Below are 19163 nucleotides of genomic sequence, written 5' to 3' on the forward strand. Positions count from 1 at the left end.
TGCCAATGAAGAACTGTTTCGATCTACGTTCCTTTAAGCAACAGCATTACCATAGATTAGTAGATCTTAATTCCAAGTGTTAGGAGAAAACTTAACGAATCAGAATATCGAAGTTTGATTTTTTTTGTTTCGGCCTGAATATTTTTGTTTAAATCAGAGAACCAAATCGAGATAAAATTTTCCTACAGCTCGTAATTCGACAAAGAAAACCAATTGATTCATTCCCAATATCGGCTTCAAAAAATTAGACACGAACAATTGATTCACTTCCAATAAGATTAAGGAACAAGAAAAAAATTAGCATGAACGATTGATGGCTAAAAAAGTAATAAGCTGAATTTTGTGAAAATGACAATAGTCAAAATAAAATTAAACTGAACTCCTCCTCAAAGAGTAAACAATTGTACATCTATTTTTTCCTTCTCTTTTGAAAAGGGATAAGTGCTTTAGTTTTTAGATAGCAATTGCTCTTCAATATAACTTTTTTATCAGAAGCAGTTTAATTCAGAAATACATCCGAACAAATTTTGTGTTCCATTAAAAGAAATAATTGAACGTTTCACCAAACAAGATTTTTGATTTGTTGAATTGGTAAGTGTTCCGACCCCACTTGTGGCGGGAGGAACTATATACTCAAATGGGGTGTTTTTTGTTCAGACGATTTTGGCCGATCGATATGTTCATCGTAGAAAAATGTGAGTGGTATCACTAAAAAGCCCCTCTTGCGTAGAGGTGAACAGAAAGATTTTTTCAACTTCATTTTTTTCGAGGAGTTATCGAGGTTTTAATTTTTGTGTGAACACGTGATGTTTGGCATATTTTGCTCACTTTTAGCATAATTTTTGTTCAAATTTAGAATTTTTTCTATAAAAATTGTAAATCAAAATTAAATTTTATAAAACAAATGAAACAATTTTGCGTTTTTTACAGACGAAAAGCCATAAAAAGCTAGTTTTTGTCTCACAAGGAAGTTTCCTATCAAAAAATTCGATTTCTAATTAAGAGCTGTTATTTTAAAGACCATTTCATATTTTTTTGCAAGTCACTTAGAGACTCGTCAATTTTCAAAAACAAATCAAGGTTCTGTTGATGGCAGACCTCTTTTACAGTCAAATGATGCCAATAAAAAATAATTCGTTTTCAAGGAATCGCTCAAGTTTTTTATGGCTGCGCCAATAAGTTTTCGTAATTTTTGTTTGAGTTTTGATATTCTTATTTTGATTTTGGTAAAATTTTGAAGTCCGATGGCAAAGACTCTCTGACTAAGAGTGCAATAGGCTTCTTAAAGAGCAGTAATTGAACCTATATAGCAATTTGAGTTGACATCTAATGGCTGTTAAGGCTTTAAACCAAAATTTTAAAAAAAAATTATAACATTTACAGGTGTTAAATTTCTTTCTGTGAATTGTAAGTCGGTCTCATTATTGACGGGGCCCTATTGTTTTCTACTAAAATAAAAATTGAACCCAACATAAACCTGTTCAGCTGTTTGTTCTTCTAAATTTTGTCTTTATGACTTCGACTTTACGACATTTCAAATTTTTTTAAATTCTGATTATTTTTCAAATTTTTGTTTAACATTGAAGTCATATCACATTTTTTTTTATTGACAGTTCCCATTGGCTTAGAGAAGACGTTCAGTTGATAATAGATAAGTTTTTCAGAGAAAAACGTATGGTTTTAATGGCGTCGGCACTGTCTTCTTGCACAATTCTACTGATTTTTTATGGTTTTGGCCTGCATTTGTTGCACTTCTCATAGTACTTCTCGAGGCATAATTTACTACAACTTATTAATTATTGACTTCAGATGAAAGCTATTGAATTTTTTATGGCACTGAAATTACGGCTTTTCTCAAAAATATCGTGGTTTTAATATATTTGTTCATATGAAATGGTTGTTTTAAAGTTAAAATGTTCCAAAAAACAACTCCATTGCTGTTGAAAAGTGTTGTTGTTTTTTAACGGCTTCGACACATTTCTCTCAATTTTTTTCCTTCTGTAGTCGTGAAATGCCGACAGATCCCATAAGCTTCTAGCCCAACTTAGTTTAAAAAGAATGAAGTTACTCATTGCAATAAGTTTATAGCAAATAGCCTTAAATTTTAAGAAATTTTTTGTCCAGCAGTTTTTTAATTTTTTCAGTTCTTGTTGTATTTGTCAACTTGTATCTATTTTGCATCATCGAGAGGCTCCATCCACTTCCTTTCAATTCAAGTATTAGCTTGTCCAATAATTTTATGTCGTAACTGAAGTTTTGTTTGTTAGACAAAATGCGTTTTGATAAAAGTTTTGTTAGTGGTCAATATTTGTGTTCTTTTTCTCTTCTTTAAGCACATTTGCTATTAATAGATCCCAATGATTTTTGAATGTCGCCCATATGAACATAATTAATCTTTCAGTATAACTTTACTCGAATTAGTCTAAATAACATATGAAATAAAAACATAAAATTAGATAACTGCAAAAGATTTTAATGGCTTCAATAACTTGCGTTGTTTCAAATTGTTTGTAACCTTTTCAGCGTTTCTTCACCTTTAGTCCGTTTCTCTGGCTTATTCTAACCAAAGACAGTTCTTCTTGTTTGGTTTATGACTTTTCAGTAAATATATCAATTTTTTTTAAAGCTAATGGTTTTCACTGCTTTTGAAGAAAAATTGGTTTAATTAATTTTGGTTCATTTTTGAATTTCAACTGATTATTTGTTCTTTTTTTTCAATTTTTCGCCTAGTTTCTTTAATATAAAGTTCTATCTGCTTTGTAGTCACAAAAAATATTTTGTGTAGTTAAGGTTTTATCTGATTGTATTTCGACATCGTTATTAGGTGTTTTTAAGTATAGAAATTTTGCCGTAGAAATGGTTTTTTTTTGCTCATTTTATTGTTTTTTTTCCTCCCATAGTCGTATAAATGGCCTATCTTGTGAGCGCTGTAAGGACGCATGGCTTTATTTAATTTTATTAGTAATTTGTTTAACTTTTTTTTTAAATCAAAGATCATTTTTTGAATTTCTCTTCATTTGGTTGACAGTTAAGTGAAAAATGTAGATCAGCGCGGGTCGGAACATCATGTGCAAACGCACATTAACGAGCCTCTTTGTCAATATTATAATCAAAAAGGCAGAGGTAACCTTATAAACTTTCCTTAGAATATAAGCACTTTTTTGCATATAAAAAATTTTTGAATAAAAAGGGCTTAAAATACAAACATTTTGGCCTTTCTGACTCGTATTTTGTTAATTTTTGGCCTGTTTTTCTCAACTTTTTATATGAACATACAGTCTGATATAAATAGATTTGCAATTTTAAAAGAGTTGTTTTTGTTTTATATAAAATATAGGTAAGTATATAAGCCTACACTAAGGACCTCAACCATAAGGACCCCCAATAAATAATCGCAAATTTGCATTTTTTCAAGCAAGAAGACAAATTTGTCTCAGAGAGTACAGAAGACAAAATGACTAGCTAACGCTTGTTAAATTTTGGAATTATTTGCAGCAATCCAAAAAAAATCAATCGATTGCAAGGCTCTGAAAGAGTAAACAACAAGAGCGATTGCTCCTCAGAGTGAAATGTACTTAATTTTTCTTTGGTTTATCTGAAGTCAGAAGAAAGTGTGCAGCAATTATTTATCCTTTTATCTTATGAAAATTCTTTAAAAAATTTCCCAAATAATTGGTTGACATTTGCTCTTAATTTAAACAAACGAATAATGGCTTTTAGGAACGTGAAATATGAAAAAAGGGCAATGTTTCAGTCATCAGAGGCTATTCAGGAGGTTGGGGTTCAAATCAAATGTGTTCATTATGCTGTTGGGTCTTAAAAAAGAAAAAGTTAATATCTTTGATTTTAACAAATTCTTTGATACATAAAGTAACCGTGGCATTTATATCTGTCCGCTTTTTAGATTCTGAGGTAATTAAGACCGCTAGAATTCACTTTTTGTCACTTTAGATAAAGACAGACTATCAAACTTTTGTGAAATTAGATCAAAATTTTTTCTAATTTCCTGAAAATCTGATGATTTCTCATATTTTTAAATCACTGTTTTGCTACTGCACTGTTCAATTGACCCGTATACTTCTTTTGTCAATTTGAACCATGCAGGGGGTACCAGTAAAAGTTTGCTGAACTGAAAAGAATGGCGAACAGGAATCTTCAACCACGCTTTATTGCGTTTCTCCAGATAATGAGCATCTGAAAGGCCTGATGCTTTTGGGATACAAGGAATTGAAACAAAAAGCAAGGGAATAGCCACTCAATCAATGAAAAAAAAATGTAGTATTTTTTCACCCATAAAGCTGTTAAAAGTGATGGTTTACGCAGAAGGTATTGCAGATATCTTGTAAATGTTCTTAGAAGTCTAATTGTAGATATTAGAAACCAAATTTATAGTGAAGTGCCTGCAACTTTCTTTTAGAGTCTCTAAAAACAGTGGTGAAAATGCAGTCAATTTGTAAGATTATGGAAGCTAAAATTGTCTTTCTCATAAATTCACTTCGTGTCGGAAGAATAATACTTCCTTAAGCGACTAAGCTATCTTTGTTTTCATTCACGCTTCGTTTTATTTTTCAACTCAAAGTGTTATTCAGCGCATAATGCCGCAATTGTGTTTCAAGTGATTCATTTTCTGTTCTCAAATTGTAGTGGACCTGCAACATTCTTTTTAATCTTACAAACTAAACACTTACACTCTAATAATCTAATTCAATATCGGTGTCACCATTTCTTCGTATACAAAAAGTCTTTGCTATAATTGTATGCTAGCAACTACTTAATTCTGAAATGAAGCTTTTTTCCTCAATAACCGCTGAAACTGCTTTTTCGCTTTCTATCTTTTTCTTTTTTTCCGCTCTCACTCTTTGCCGTAATAACTCGCACTTTATCCGCTAGCTATAGTGAGGTTATAAAACCATCATGTTATTTATGTTATTTTGTGTTTAAACATCTCTGTGTATTTGTGTGTACATATTTTGTGATTATTAGTATTCCATATTTTGTTATTTCCCCATTTTTTATCCTTAGTCCTGTGCTCCATAATAATAATAATAAAATTTAAACACTTTTTGTGGCATGGTTCCTTATTCTTTCTCTCTATCTTTCGCTCATTGCTGAGAAAGCCGACACAATTAAACAATAATGCACACATGCAACTAAAATGCATCTTTATTCACCATCATATTACTACACTAAGAGGCGAAAGTATTGATTTTTCAAAAAGAAAATCCAGTTTTATTTGATTGTTAATTGTTACGCCTTTCTAAATTTATGTCAGCATAACTAAATTTAAAAATTCGAGACTTAGATGGAGTTTCGATACTAACAGCGATGAATTATAATGGGTTTTACTTCTAATTGATAATTAGTGCAATTTTCTGCATTTTGTTTCATAATTTACCAGCAGCGCATAAAACAGGTAAAATATTTTGATTATAAATGACGTCTGCTTAAAAGACTGTAACAGGTTAGTCAATGTGACGAGCGATAGTAATTTTTTGGTTTTCATACAACCCCATTTACTTTTGAGTGAAAAATTGGACCGTTTTTTGTTCATTACTGCGTCAAAGCGTGTAAACTTGACATTTTATTTTCCTTTTTTGCTCATGTATACGTTCCCAGACCGAAGTGATCTCAGGCCGTCTTCGAGCGCACACTGGCGCAGGGTGCGCTCGAATTACATGGTGTGGGAAATCTGTCGAGCGCACTTTAGTCTGATAGGAATAGATTTCGAACGCAATTGGATTTGGTCAGAAAAGATTTCAGGCGCAGTTTTTCAATTGTGTTGTATTTTTTACAGAGATGTTGGACGTCCGAAGAGGCAAAATTAACGCAGAGTTTTGATCGGAGACTCATTTGGAGTGTGATGGCATTGATCAGAACCAAGGGGTCCGGCTGAAAGCTATTGCCGTTCTTCTTTACAAGTTTTTTTTTCAATAACTGTAGATCAAGAGCTTTTTTGGACGGTCTAGTTCATCTATTGATTCAGAAACATGCTCCAATTGAAAACTAAGCAAAACTTTTTTTTTCAATAGCAATACTTTCAGAGTATACTTTTCCTTAGTTAAAAATAATACTGAAAATTTCAATTTTTATAAAATGAGTGAATTATAGGGTTAAAAAGATATTTGTTCATATTTAAAAACGTTCTCTGACCACACTAATTCGAGCGCACTTGAGTCTGGTCAAAAGCAACGTCAACCGCAATTTGGTCTGATCAGGAGCAATTTTTAGCGCACGTGAATCTGATCAGAGGCGAATTCGAGCGAAAACTAGTCTGATCATCCGCAAATTCGAGCGCACTTGAGTCTGATCAGAAATCAATTCGAGCACACTTGAGTTTGACAAAGAGTGATCTTCGAGCGCATCATTTTCTGATCAGAGGAAACTGAAACTTTCGAGTACTTTTCAAATGCATACGGACATTCACCTCTATTGTGCAAAGAAGATTATTTCGATCATATTAACCCTCTGTCATTTCAGCCCCGTTTCGTTTCAATTAATAATTTATAGAGTTAAGCAGCAAAACAAGGAGAAAGTATGGTTTGGAAAAAGAGCTATGAGCTTTGAGGTGCAATATTTCAAGTATAAATTGATTATTTTTGATTAATTTGAAAATGACTCTATAAAAATGTGTAGATCGAACAGTATCAGTTAATTGGAAAAATAATCCAAACGTATTCTTTTAAATATTGTACAAATGGTAGTAAAATAGAGAAATTTGAATTAACGAAACTGAAGTAAATTTTCGTAACACAAGATTTAAAGTTTTCTAGTTGCGATGGGAAAAATTGTCTTTGAAAGTTACCTTCAGAAAAAAATTAAAATTTTTTTCAATTTTTGGTAATGTATTTGTTTCAATGTGTGTGCGCGCAAACACAGTCTAATTAAGTAGCTATTTAATTTGAAGACATATTTTACAAGATCGAAGTTTAACTTGAGAGTAAGACAAGGAATTCCGTCAGATGAAACGAAAAAAGTATCTTAATTTTTGAGTTCCAATGATTTTTAATGAAGTTAGTTTTCTTCTGTTTTCTGCTCTTTTTTTGAAATCAAGGCTCAGGCTGGAAATCGCGTCTTTCAGCTTCCCATTTTCATTATAATTTTTTTGTATTTAAGTCATGTCCTCAATATTGTGTAGTAGAAACAATGATAACTTTTCAGGGGGAATTGAATTATTTTGCAGAAACCTAATTTTGTAGGCTAAATTTGCTCGAACTTGTCACTTTTGTTCACGATCATGTTTTAAGATTGCGTTTATTAGCGTGTTCGGATATTTGGGACTGTAGATCAATTTAGTTTAATTTCGCTTCAATTTTGAGAAAATTCATAATTTTTCACGACATTTGGTTTTGAGCAATTATGGAGAATAGTGATAAGATTACCTCACAAATCTCGTGCAACATTTCATTTTTGTCCTCTCCATCATTCTTGCATGTAGTTAATGATCGTGATAGTTTATAACTTGTCAATTACACAGAAGGAAAAAAAAACTCTAATCGGTGTTTACTTACTGAAATGTCCTTTTCAATACTAATTGTGGATTAAGAAGACTATTAGCGGATTTGAAACTACCAATATCAGAGCTTAGCAGAAAACTTAGGTCTCTTTTGGGGTCTCAAGTTATTATTAATCAATTTTGAGCAGTAAGATGTTAGGCCAGCTGACTACTCAATTCGTGGAAGTAAAAATGCTTACGTTATTCAAACAATGCAAGTAAAATTGTTTTTGCTGTCATTTTAGTCCTTGGTTAAGGCATAATTTTTTCTTTTCTTCGTGAATAACAATGACTTCATATGAGATTTTGAGGCGAAGTAATTTCACTGTTGACCATGGAAAGCCAAAAATGCTCCAAATTAGCAATGCAACTTTTTCAACGTAATTTTTTCGCCTCAATTTTTCGCCGCTGAGTATTATTGTTCACCGCTTAATCGGGTCCAATCCACCGCGAAACCGCCGCACTCGAGAGCAGTGGATGCGATAAAAAACAATTCATCGTTATTCACCACAGTTCTTACAAAAATTCAATGCATCCAGTTTTTCGGTAATGCTTGGAGAGAATTTTGGGGGATGTAAGTTAATAATTGTGGAGAACTTTTCAAATGAATTGAAATGATGTCTAGAAATGTAAAAATTACGGTTAATGTGGTGCATTTTACATTCGTAGTCGTCATCAATTGACCAAAATCTTGCACAGCACGGCATTTTAATAAAAGTTTGTACGCGGTTTTTCAAGCATTTTTAATTAATTTGTTTATTTAAATTGAACCGGTAAATTAACGAATCAACGCTGGTCAAAATTCTTTTTTTTCAGTTTGAGACATATCGATGCTGTGATCCCTTGACCTTCAATTTCACAACACGTGACGACGTGAAGAATTGAGATTTGTGTGCTTAAATTTGAAGTATCCAGAGTCAGGGGTCCGCTTGAGACTTCAATTGTGTCATAATGTCCACGTCTGCTAAATCCATGCCTGCCCAAGAACACACATCATCAGTGACCACAAACTCCAAGAAAGGACCTGAAAAGACACTCAAAAATCAGGTTTGTTTCAAGTTATGATTTTTTACCAACATTTAATTAACGAATTATGCTCTCGGTCGACAACAACCAAAAAGTAACATGGTCACCTTCAATTTTTTTTGTTAGTCTGAAAAACTAACTTTTTTAAAAGCAAAAATCTTTTTAGAGGGTTTTAATCCTAGTTGAGAGGTCAATTTATGAAAAGATCGTAGCGGACCATATTAGGATGGATGTTAAAATACCATATTAGGATGTGTAAAGTTGCATCATGATTGCACCAAACGGGCTCAAATTTTATAAGAAATGTGCTTAATGCGCTGCATGCGCAATCATTTATAAATTCTGCTCGTTCTCAACGCTTTTTTTCCATATTTTCAACTCATCAGCGCAATAATGTGTACGGGTTCTCAGCAGGATTTTTCAAAATTTAGCATATTTGTTTCGTAAATTTTGGAGAATACCTTGACTCATCATCTCATTGACATTATCAAAAGTAGGTTTGCATAAAACATACACTCTAAATATGAAACCCAATGCACACAAAAAATTTACTGGAGTAATAGTATTTGTAAGATAGGTTGAACTCATAGCGATTTCTGCAGCAGGAGGCAATCTGCAGAAGTTGTTGAACTTTTCTTGGTTGTTGATACTTGAAGTACTCTGTATTAGGGCACTGGTGCCGGACATCAACAAAAAACTTCACACAAAGATTTGATTTGATTTCAATGTGCCACAAAGAATTGATTTCAAAAGCATTTTCAATTACAGAACCAAAAAGAGAAGAAAGAATTTTCAGGGCCGAGGGCTTTTGTAAAACGTATGTCAGATAAACGGTAAACAGCGATGACAAGTTCGAAAGTTCACCGCAAATTTTTTACATAATTTTCCGGCGAACTTGGAGAACACAACGCATTCACCGCAAAAATATGTAGGAAGAACGCAATGAATTTTCTAAATTTTTCACCGCTAGTTACCGTTTATCTTAAGTTATTTAGCTTTTATTAGATTAGATCTTACATAAAGCTGGTGTTTTGCGCGTAAATTTTAGATAATATTCATTTGTGCAGTGATTTTAGCGTTGCTCTCGCAAAATTTGTTGTTTCTAAGCGTAAATCTTACATATTTTTGCGTCAAATTTAGCTTTCTTAAAATAGCTTTACGCTTCAAAGCCTAGATCTTTCATAATTTTGGCGATTTTAAGGATAGGTCTTACTTGATTCTAGCAATTTTGAGCGCATATCTCAAATAATTATGCTTTTCTAAGCGTCGATCTTGCATATTATTTTGTTTCGAATTGTCGATCTTGCAGAATTTTGCGTTTCTAAGCGTGCTTCTTTCAAAAAGTTAGCCTTTCTACACATTACTTTGGCATTTTTTCAACGCATAGAACTCTTTCATGGAGGCTCAAAGCATTGATCTTCTGCGCACCTGTTGACGCTTCTACATGATTGTCGTATCTTCTACCAGAGTACATGATAGATTGATTACTTTTCCTAAATTATTCATTTTTATAATCGAGACTCCAACTTCCTTTTTAGCGTTTCTACGCGTAAATCCAACATAATTTGGCGTTGATTTTAGTTTTAACCTTAAAAGACGTTGCATCTAATATAGCGTTAAAACTACTTTAACTTGCATGGAATATATGTACATGACATTGCTTTCTCAGCGTATATCTTACTTAGTTTTATGTTGAGTTCGGCGTTGATCATACAAACTTTTTCTTTCCACATCTTACAAAACACAGATCTTAAATAAATCTGGCGTTTCTAAGCGTATATCTTGCGTAAATTTGCCGTCTATCACCGTAGATTCTACATAAATTAGAAAACATTTTACGTACTATTGGAGCTTATAAACGTAAACGTAGAACTTATTTTAAATTCTTATTTCGAATTTTTTTTAATCGCTCATTTGCAATAGAATATCAATAACACCAGATTTCCCCAAAGCAAATTGCGATTATAGTCCCTTTATTTTATTTAGTGCAATCAGACAACGCGAGTTACAGAAATTCAAGAAACTCAATGCTTAGATGGAAAAGCTAATCGCATGTTTGAACAAAGTTTGGCAGTGACTACTTGAGAAAGATCCGTTCACTACCAATGACCATCTCAAGTCCCCAGCATCAAAACTAGAGAGACCATGGCCTCCATTTGTTTTCATTGTGAAACGTTTTGTCCGGAGCCGACAATCTTTTCTGTTATAAAACGATAGAATGGTAAATCCCCGCTTTTGAGATCAGTTACGACTCTATTGCGGTTTCTGACCGCTTAAGTGCACTTCATGAGTTGAATGTTTGTTTGTTAATCAATTTATCCAAGACTGAGAGAACAAAAGCGTCAAGTTATCTGAAAAGCATCTTAAAAGAAAGTTTCTATATCCTACGCCTCTCTATTTGTTTGTATTTTCTAAGTACCGTCGCCAGATTTAACATGTTGACAAACCTGCACCGTACCCAACGGTTGAGCTTTTTATACATCGTTTTCCATATTGAGGCGTCGCTGTCAATTTTTGATCTTGTAGGAAGTAAATGCGGCACTATTATAGTGCAAATCACAGCGGCTCTATTCACTAGACGTTCTTCAAAAGTCTTATTGAGTATGCCTTCAAGAACTTTAGTAACTGAAGCCTTCTCTATTTTTGCTAATGATTATGAAATCTTGTTTTTTGTGAATATTATATTGAAATTTTTCTAATTGGTGGTCTCGACAATTTTCCAATAAAATTCATGTTTCCGAGTCTGGTGCCTCGTTTGAAGGTGTTTAATGGTAGTTAGATGATGCTTGCAGGTTGCCGTTCATTTGTTCAGTGCAGTGGTTGCAATGATGATTGAATCGTGCTCACTGCCACTTGACAGGCAACGAACGGCATTTATCATGCAGATGTATTCGTCAAATGTCATGAGAATGCATTTAGAGCAACTATAAGTGTGCATTTTATTGAAGTTTCTCCACATGTGCTTGTTAATGGCAGTTTTACGGGATCCCTTTATGTATGTGCAGTTTAATTTTCGAATACTGACTCGGTTAGATGTAAACGCTAGCATTCTGATTGAGGTGCGTGTAGCCAGCATGACCTGGATATTTTAATTAGTCAAAGCTAGAGATTTTTACGCTTTCTGATTGGTGAGATCTTCAGCAGCCAGATTTTTCTTTTGCATGTTCCATCTCCTTTGCTTTCGTGCGCTGAAGAAAAAGCTTTGTTCTCGGGAAAAACCTACCGCTATTCATTATTGTAAAGAGGATGGCCCAATTTTGAAACGATAAGATTTTTCTAAATTACGCTCTCAGCTTACCCAAAGGTTTTCGATTATATTCTGCAATGCACTTCACTTGTGCTGCAGCCTACCTCACCATGTTTGTCCTGCTTCTTAAAAATGTTCGTGATTTTCCTTCATTTTAATTTCATCATGAAAGAAAACAATTGAACACATTAGCATTCAAGAACGTGAGAGCAGGAGTTTTGGTGATCATTAAATACTATTTCAATGCATATTTTTCTAAAATTGAGAGAAGGAAATTAGTTGATTAAAATTGAAGAAGCCAACAAGGGTAGCTTTGTAAAATATGCCGACGTTTTCTCTGATTGCGGGACCTTTACTGTCTGGTGTTCCAAACTGGCAAATTGCGAATTTTTTTTTACCATACATAAAATACGGCTTACTTTCTTACAATTTAACAATTTTTGAATCATGGTATTGTTGCGACTCGTATCACTACCAGTATTTGAGCTCATAGCTCGAAGGTCTTCAATAACATCCGCAACACCACCAGAAAAATTTTTCATTGGCTTTCACAACACCAATTTTTTTCATAGGTTTTCAGGAAAAATCAAACGACAGTAATTTCAGAATAACTAATTGCAGTGCAATTTAATTGCGCTTATCCAGTATAATTTGTTTTCGCCCAAGGGCACCAGCTACATAATCGTTATCTTTGTACCATTTGTGATTCAAATTTGAGATCTTCAGGCATATCGATGAGTAGAATTTTAGTCAAACACTGTAAAAGGCACTTTTGTTTAGAACACTGTAAGAGGCATATTTTTGGAAATTTATTTTGGTTAGAATGTTCCATTGGCCTATAATTTGTAAGAAAAATAGGATATCCCCTTCATTAAGCGTAACTTTTGATTATAATTCCATTGTTGTTCTTGGGTTTTTTAGAGTCTAAGTTTTTCCTTTGTCTGATTTACTATGTCGGACCATTTGACCGGATGATTTGACCGGATTATTTTCCGTCATTTGTGTTTGTTGAAAAGCCTAAGAATAGTGACCCCAACACATTTATTTACGCTGGAGGGGTACGCAGCTACGGAAGGTCACTATTGTTCCAGTTTCTGGCTTTCGGTACTATTTTCAATTTTTTTGTAATCAACGTAGCTGGTCTTTCTAAGAAACTTAAATGAAGTTTGTAATTCTTTTTTCTACTGCGAAATCCAAATTTATGTCCAAAACGTTTCATAATTTAAGCATCGTTTTTTATTTGATGTCGTTTTTTGCTGTGCAAATGATATGATCTACGAAGCTATCAAATAAATTTCGTTTCCCATTTTGGGCCCCATTTTGGTTACCAATGTGGTGATCTTCCACATTGTGACGTTTTCCAAACGACATCTCCGTTTTTTGCGTATTGCCTTGCTTATATTTTGCCATTTTAAATTATAACAGTTGTCACATTTCATGCATTGAAAGGGCTGGCTATTCCAAACCACGTTGTTTTATGGCAAGGTTTTTTATTCGACAGTTTTGTTTCTCCAGAGCTAGTATCATCTTCAGCAACTTTTTTAAAACTTTCTATCCAAATGTCGGTCAATATAATTGTCGTGGAAGGCCCCATTGCAAAAACGATTTTTGGCCAGTTCATGCTACCATTAAGTGTGAAACTAACCATTGTGACTGCTAATTTGAGAGCGAGCTTAATTTTTGTTCTTTCAACATCGGTGAGCGTGTTACAGGAGTAAGTAAATTTCACGGCAACTTCTACGGCTTCCAAGACGAGAAAATTGGTGTATAAATTTTAGCTTGTAGTTTTTGCCAGCATAGTTTTGAACTGGTGGTGCAATTCTAAATTTTGATCATGTTTTCCGTAAAGAGACCTTGTTTTGTCGTTTCAGGTAATGTTTCTTTAATATCTTTTTCTTTTTTGAAGATTATCTTGGCATTTCTTGTTTTAAGGGCGAAAATTGGTGGCAGTCTTGATTTTCGTTCATTTTGGTTGATGTTGTTTTTTAAAACACAAAATGTGTTAACTTTTATCAGGAAGTACCACTAGAAGTTCAGTCTTTTTGAGAAGTTCTGCCAGCTTTTGAAATCTTCCGTCAATTAATCTTTTTAGTTTTGTAGCGTACTACTTTTCGGATCAATCGTTTTGTCACATACAAGTTACCAATTCTGGCTTTCTACTCACTATAGAGAAAACAGCTAGGATGTCTCTATAGTTGTATAGAGATAATAAGTGCTGAGAATTTAGAAAAATCATGACTTAATGGTCTACGCCCGTTCGACTCTACTAGCATTCTCCCAGCAAGGTGAACAAAACAATAAAAACCAAAATTTAAAAATGTTCGAATTTAGATATAATGAACACTAAACTGCCAATAAAGCTCACTAACATTGTTCCAATTCGCTCTATACTACAAATAGTTTTTGCACGACGATGAATATAATTGCCAAAACTTAATGACATCGAATTTCAGTTTTTTAGTCTCTCGATTTTGTGCTATTTTTGAACAGATTTTTTTCTGCAACCAGGCAATGTTTAAAGAAAGAAAGAAGAAATATTTTTTATCATAAGTTTTTTTCAGAAGGGATATGTATATATAAAAATACGCATCAAACATACCTACGAAAAACAACCCAACACAATTTTTTCGGGGCCCTCCTCTAGGCACGAGGCCTGCTGATAAAGAACACCCAAAAATAGTTTCAGAAACAATGAAACTTATAACCCTTCAAAGAGGATAAGATGAAATGATTAAGGTCCTAATTATGCGAAAAGCCAATCAAATACATTTATGGAAGAAAAATTCTTCGTTTTAGTTCTATTTATCACACTAATTATTTATAAACGTTTGAACTTGATGTCTTTTATTATTAGGCCGTGGCTCAAAAAAACCATCCAACAGTGAAGAGCTTCGTCTTGTCAATGAATATTTTTGACGAGGAGAGTTGATTAAAAGTAGGGTAAACAGACCTTCTCAAAAACTCCGTGTGTGGCGGAGTTCTGAACTCTTTTGAAAAAGCTCGTTTAAAAAACTGCTTTGTAAATTATGGTATGTCAAAAGAAGTGCCTTCTGTCATTTCGATCAAATAGAGTCAATATATAGATTATATGTTTAGGTTGATCAAGCAGAGAACTTGATGTTTCCTTGGTGCTCTTTATGCACATAAGTTGTATTTTCTTTGCTTTTTCAGAATCGAGTCCCGTTTTAGAAAACAGGCAAAACCGTAAAAAAGCAAACCGTATGAATTTAGTAAGTGATTAAGAAAGAAGTGCTCACAAACATATGAAGTTTTTCAAAAACAGTACAATGTGAAGACAGTTCTTGGCGACAATGTTCATTAAAATTAAGGCGAGTATCTAATGACAGTCCCAAATTTTTCATTGTATTGAGAGGATGTAGTTGTTCTCCGTCAAGTTCTAGACGAATTTCATCGTATTGCACTCTAAAAATCTCTCGTGTTAAATCACACGATTTTTCGTATGAAAAACGCGTCTCATGTGATTTCACACGAGAAATTTTTCTTCGTGTGATGAAAAATTACACTATTTTTCATGTGAATGAATGTTGGAGCATATTATAGAAAATCTCATGTTTTAGCAACTTGAGTGTTTGTTTGCGCAAAAATAATTTCAAAGCTGGAGAATATAAGAGAATCTAACAAGTTACCGTGGATACTGTTTTTGAAACATAAGTGACCAACTTGAATTCTTTTCGTGTCCTTTCATCTTTTTCTTGCTATTAGCTCGTGGCCTCCAATTTTTTGAAACAGTTTTTTTAAAGGTAATGGTGGCATAAGTGTTCTAAATTGTTGGGCCATAAAATTAACCAACTTGAATTCTTTTCGTGTCTTCTGATCTATTGCTTGCTATTAGCTCGTGGCCTCCAATTTTTTGAAACAAATTTTTTAAAGGTTATGGTGGCATAAGTGTTCTTAATTGTTGGGCCACAAAATTGACCAACTTGAATTCTTTTCGCGTCTCCTCTTCTATTTCTTGCTATTAGCTCGTGGCCTCCATTTTTTGAAAAAAAATTTTTAAAGGTTGTGGTGGCATAAGTGTTCTAAATTGTTGGGCCATAAAATTGACCAACTTGAATTCTTTTCGTGTCTTCTGATCTATTTCTTGCTATTAGCTCGTGGCCTCCAATTTTTTGAAACAAATTTTTTAAAGGTTATGGTGGCATAAGTGTTCTTTATTGTTGGGCCACAAAATTGACCAACTTGAATTCTTTTCGCGTCTCCTCTTCTATTTCTTGCTATTAGCTCGTGGCCTCCAATTTTTGAAAAAAATTTCTTAAAGGTTGTGGCGGCATAAGTGTTCTAAATTGTTGGGCCATAAAATTGACCAAATTGAATTCTTTTCGTGTCTTCTGATCTATTTCTTGCTATTAATTCGTGGCCTCCAATTTTTTGAAACAATTTTTTTCAAGGTTATGGTGGCAAAAGTTTTCTTAACTGTTGGGCCATAAAATTGACCAACTTGAATTCTTTTCGTGTCTTCTCTTCTATTTCTTGCTATTAGCTCGTGGCCTCCAATTTTTTGAAACAAATTTTTTAAAGGTTATGGTGGCATAAGTGTTCTTAATTGTTGGGCCACATAATTGACCAACTTGAATTCTTTTCGCGTCTCCTCTTCTATTTCTTGCTATTAGCTCGTGGCCTCCAATTTTTGAAAAAATATTTTTGATGTTGTATTTTTAGTAGGTCGTTAGAGACGTAAATGAATAAAATTTCTACTAACAGCACAAACAACAAGTGGTTTTTGGGGCGACGGCACCTTTTTTTGAATGAGTTTTAAAAAGGCAGTATATGATTTCTCATGTGAGATCACATAAAAAATCATGTGCCAACACGATTTCTCAGTTAAAAAGTGACACACGAGAAAATTGAAATTTACTTGATTTTTCGTGTGAAATCACACGAATCTCTCTGGTTGGCCTTCACGAGTTTTCATGTGATTCACACGAGTTTTCACGTAATCTCTCATGTAAAGTCACGCGATTTTTATTGTGAGCCCACATAACTTTTTGGGGTTTTTCACATGATTTTAGGGTAATTTTCACGCGAAAAATCATGTAAAATTTCATGTAAAAATACACGATTTTTCGTGTGTAAAACCCCCAAAAAATCACGTGGGCTCACATGAAAAAGTGTGTGATTTTACATGAGAAATTACGTGAAAACTCGTGTGATTCACATGAAAACTCTTGAAGGCCAACCCGAGAGATTCGTGTGATTTCACACGAAAAATCACGTAAACTCCAATTTTCTGGTGTGTCACTTTTTAACTGAAAAATCGTTTGTTGGCACATGATTTTTTATGTGATCTCACGCGAGAAAAATTTAGAGTGTGATAGAACCATTTAAAATTGCGGCTTGTTTACATTGAGAATCAGACTGCAGCACTTGAACACTTCATTATACAAACTAAGTCACAGGCAATAGCACTGCAATCAAAGACGGGCTCACTGTGAACCAAAATAGGATCATTGGAAGAATTGAAAATTCTCAAGGTTTTATATTCATCAGGGAAATCATTAATGTACAAAAGGTAAAGCAATGGTCCCAGGCTAGATCCTTGTGGAACACCGCAAAAAGTTGTAATTTTCTTAGAGATTTCGCTACTCGCATTGACAACTTCTCTTCTCTCACCCAGAAGTTTTTGAACCACTGATGAGAAACAACCCTAAGACAGCCGATACAGCTTGTCTACCAATATGACTTGTACAACTGTATCAAAAGCTTTTCTAAATTCAGGAAACAAGCAAAACTGATACTCATGTGTACGGCATCTCCGTTTGTCAGCAATTTCTAGGAATACATTTAATTTCTGGGAGTGTTTGTACTGGAAGTAGAAATAAACTCAAACTTGGAGTTAGAGATCAATCTGGACAGAAAGAAAAGCAATCGGTTAAAATTCTGTCTCTAGTACTTTGCTAAGCGCACGCTGAGTTATTTACAGTTAGTTATAAGTTCTCAGTTAGCCTAAAAAGAGAGCGGTTTTTGAAATTTGCGCAAACCCGGGCAAATTGAAAGCAACTGGACAGACAAAAAATTCATTTATCAGATGATGGACAAAACAAATTCAAGCAATTCGGTATTTTGAATTTGGACTGAAAAATCTTCTATGCCAGTGAATTTATTTTTCAGCCTTAATAATGTAGTACTGATTTAGCTTTATTTACAGGAAACACAGACTTTCCGTGTTTAATTTCTGGGATTTTAGTTATTCCTGCTGTTTTTATTCGTTTGTTAAAAAGTTTGTTTTTTAATGTTTTGCGTGAAAATGTATGTTTCTGTGGAGTAAAAAAAAGAACATTGTTAATTTCCTCTGGTACACATAAGTATAAAAAGCAAATGGTAAAAGAGGCAATGTAAAGTTAAGAATATAACATTATGTAAAATTATAAAATCATTAACTTACTTAACTAAAAATTTGACCTTACATTATTAAAAAATGACCTAAAATGCGAGCACAAAACGTTCTCACAATTTTATATGTACATCATGAAGATTAAAACATAAAATTAAAATCTAATGCTCTCAATGTCATCTTTTATATCAGTTACTTTTGGGTCCTTCAAAAATTCTTTCCAAAAATATTCTTTCAGTTCTTTTTTTAAGGAAGCTTTCGATGCTGTTTTCAGTCTAATATTAGAAGGCAGACTATTATAAATTGGAATGGCTTGTGCAATAAAAGAATCAGTTGAAAACTTATTGTTCGTTCGTATATCGAACGTTACTTTTTTTGACCTGTCATGTTGTTTTATTCTCATGGTAGAGAGTGGTTCAGTTTTATATGCTGGAAGATCGTTGCTGAGTAAGCGAAAAAAATATTTTGAGCAATGGTATTTCAAGAGAAAAGAAACTGGTAGTAATTTGTTGCGAAGTTTGAGATCTGTAGACCGATCGTATTTTCTCCTAATAAAAATGGATTTTATAACCCAATTCAGTTGATTTTCTAAAGTTGTGAGTAATGACTTTTGCAATCCTATCAGAATTAGAGCGGAATAGAATAATGTAGATGACTTATTACTATTGCATTAAGTAATACGGTTTTCGTTTTGTCTGGTAAACTTTTACTTAGTGTATTCAAAACTTTTATTCCACAAGCCATTCTCTGAAGAATCTTTTTCACTTCTCCATCAAATTTTAGTTTGCTATCAATAATTACGCCAAGATACTTCACACTATTGAATTCTGCTATTCTTTCATTGTCGACATTCAAAACAGTATTAGTTAACCTCTTCCTGGTGCTGAACACAATATAATCTGTTTTCTGTTTGTTCACTACTAACTGGGACTTTGCAAAAAAGTCAAAAATTTTTGAGATGTTATGTACAAGTTTTGTTTTTGACGATAATTCATCACTGAATCGTCTGCGCATTGGACGACCGTACAATCCTTTTGTACAATCTT

At 33.5% G+C, this 19163-nt stretch overlaps 1 protein-coding gene across 3 annotated transcripts in view; it reads left to right on the plus strand.

Moving 5' to 3' along the window:
- LOC142353747 (uncharacterized) overlaps positions 1–19163 on the plus strand; it is a 48511-nt gene that overhangs the window by 7575 nt on the left and 21773 nt on the right. For 2 of the 3 annotated variants that reach the window (XM_075406095.1, XM_075406096.1), the window contains exon 2: positions 8309–8539. In XM_075406095.1, coding sequence (XP_075262210.1) covers positions 8444–8539 — 96 coding nt within the window. In that variant the 5' untranslated portion in view covers positions 8309–8443. Of the gene's footprint in view, positions 1–4763; positions 5414–8308; positions 8540–19163 lie in introns of those variants that run through there. The other variant, XM_075406094.1, reaches the window with a different exon arrangement.

The sequence above is a fragment of the Convolutriloba macropyga genome, chromosome 14 (assembly GCF_964194025.1).
Source record: "Convolutriloba macropyga chromosome 14, txConMacr16.3, whole genome shotgun sequence".
In the NCBI taxonomy this organism is placed as follows: domain Eukaryota; kingdom Metazoa; phylum Xenacoelomorpha; order Acoela; family Convolutidae; genus Convolutriloba; species Convolutriloba macropyga.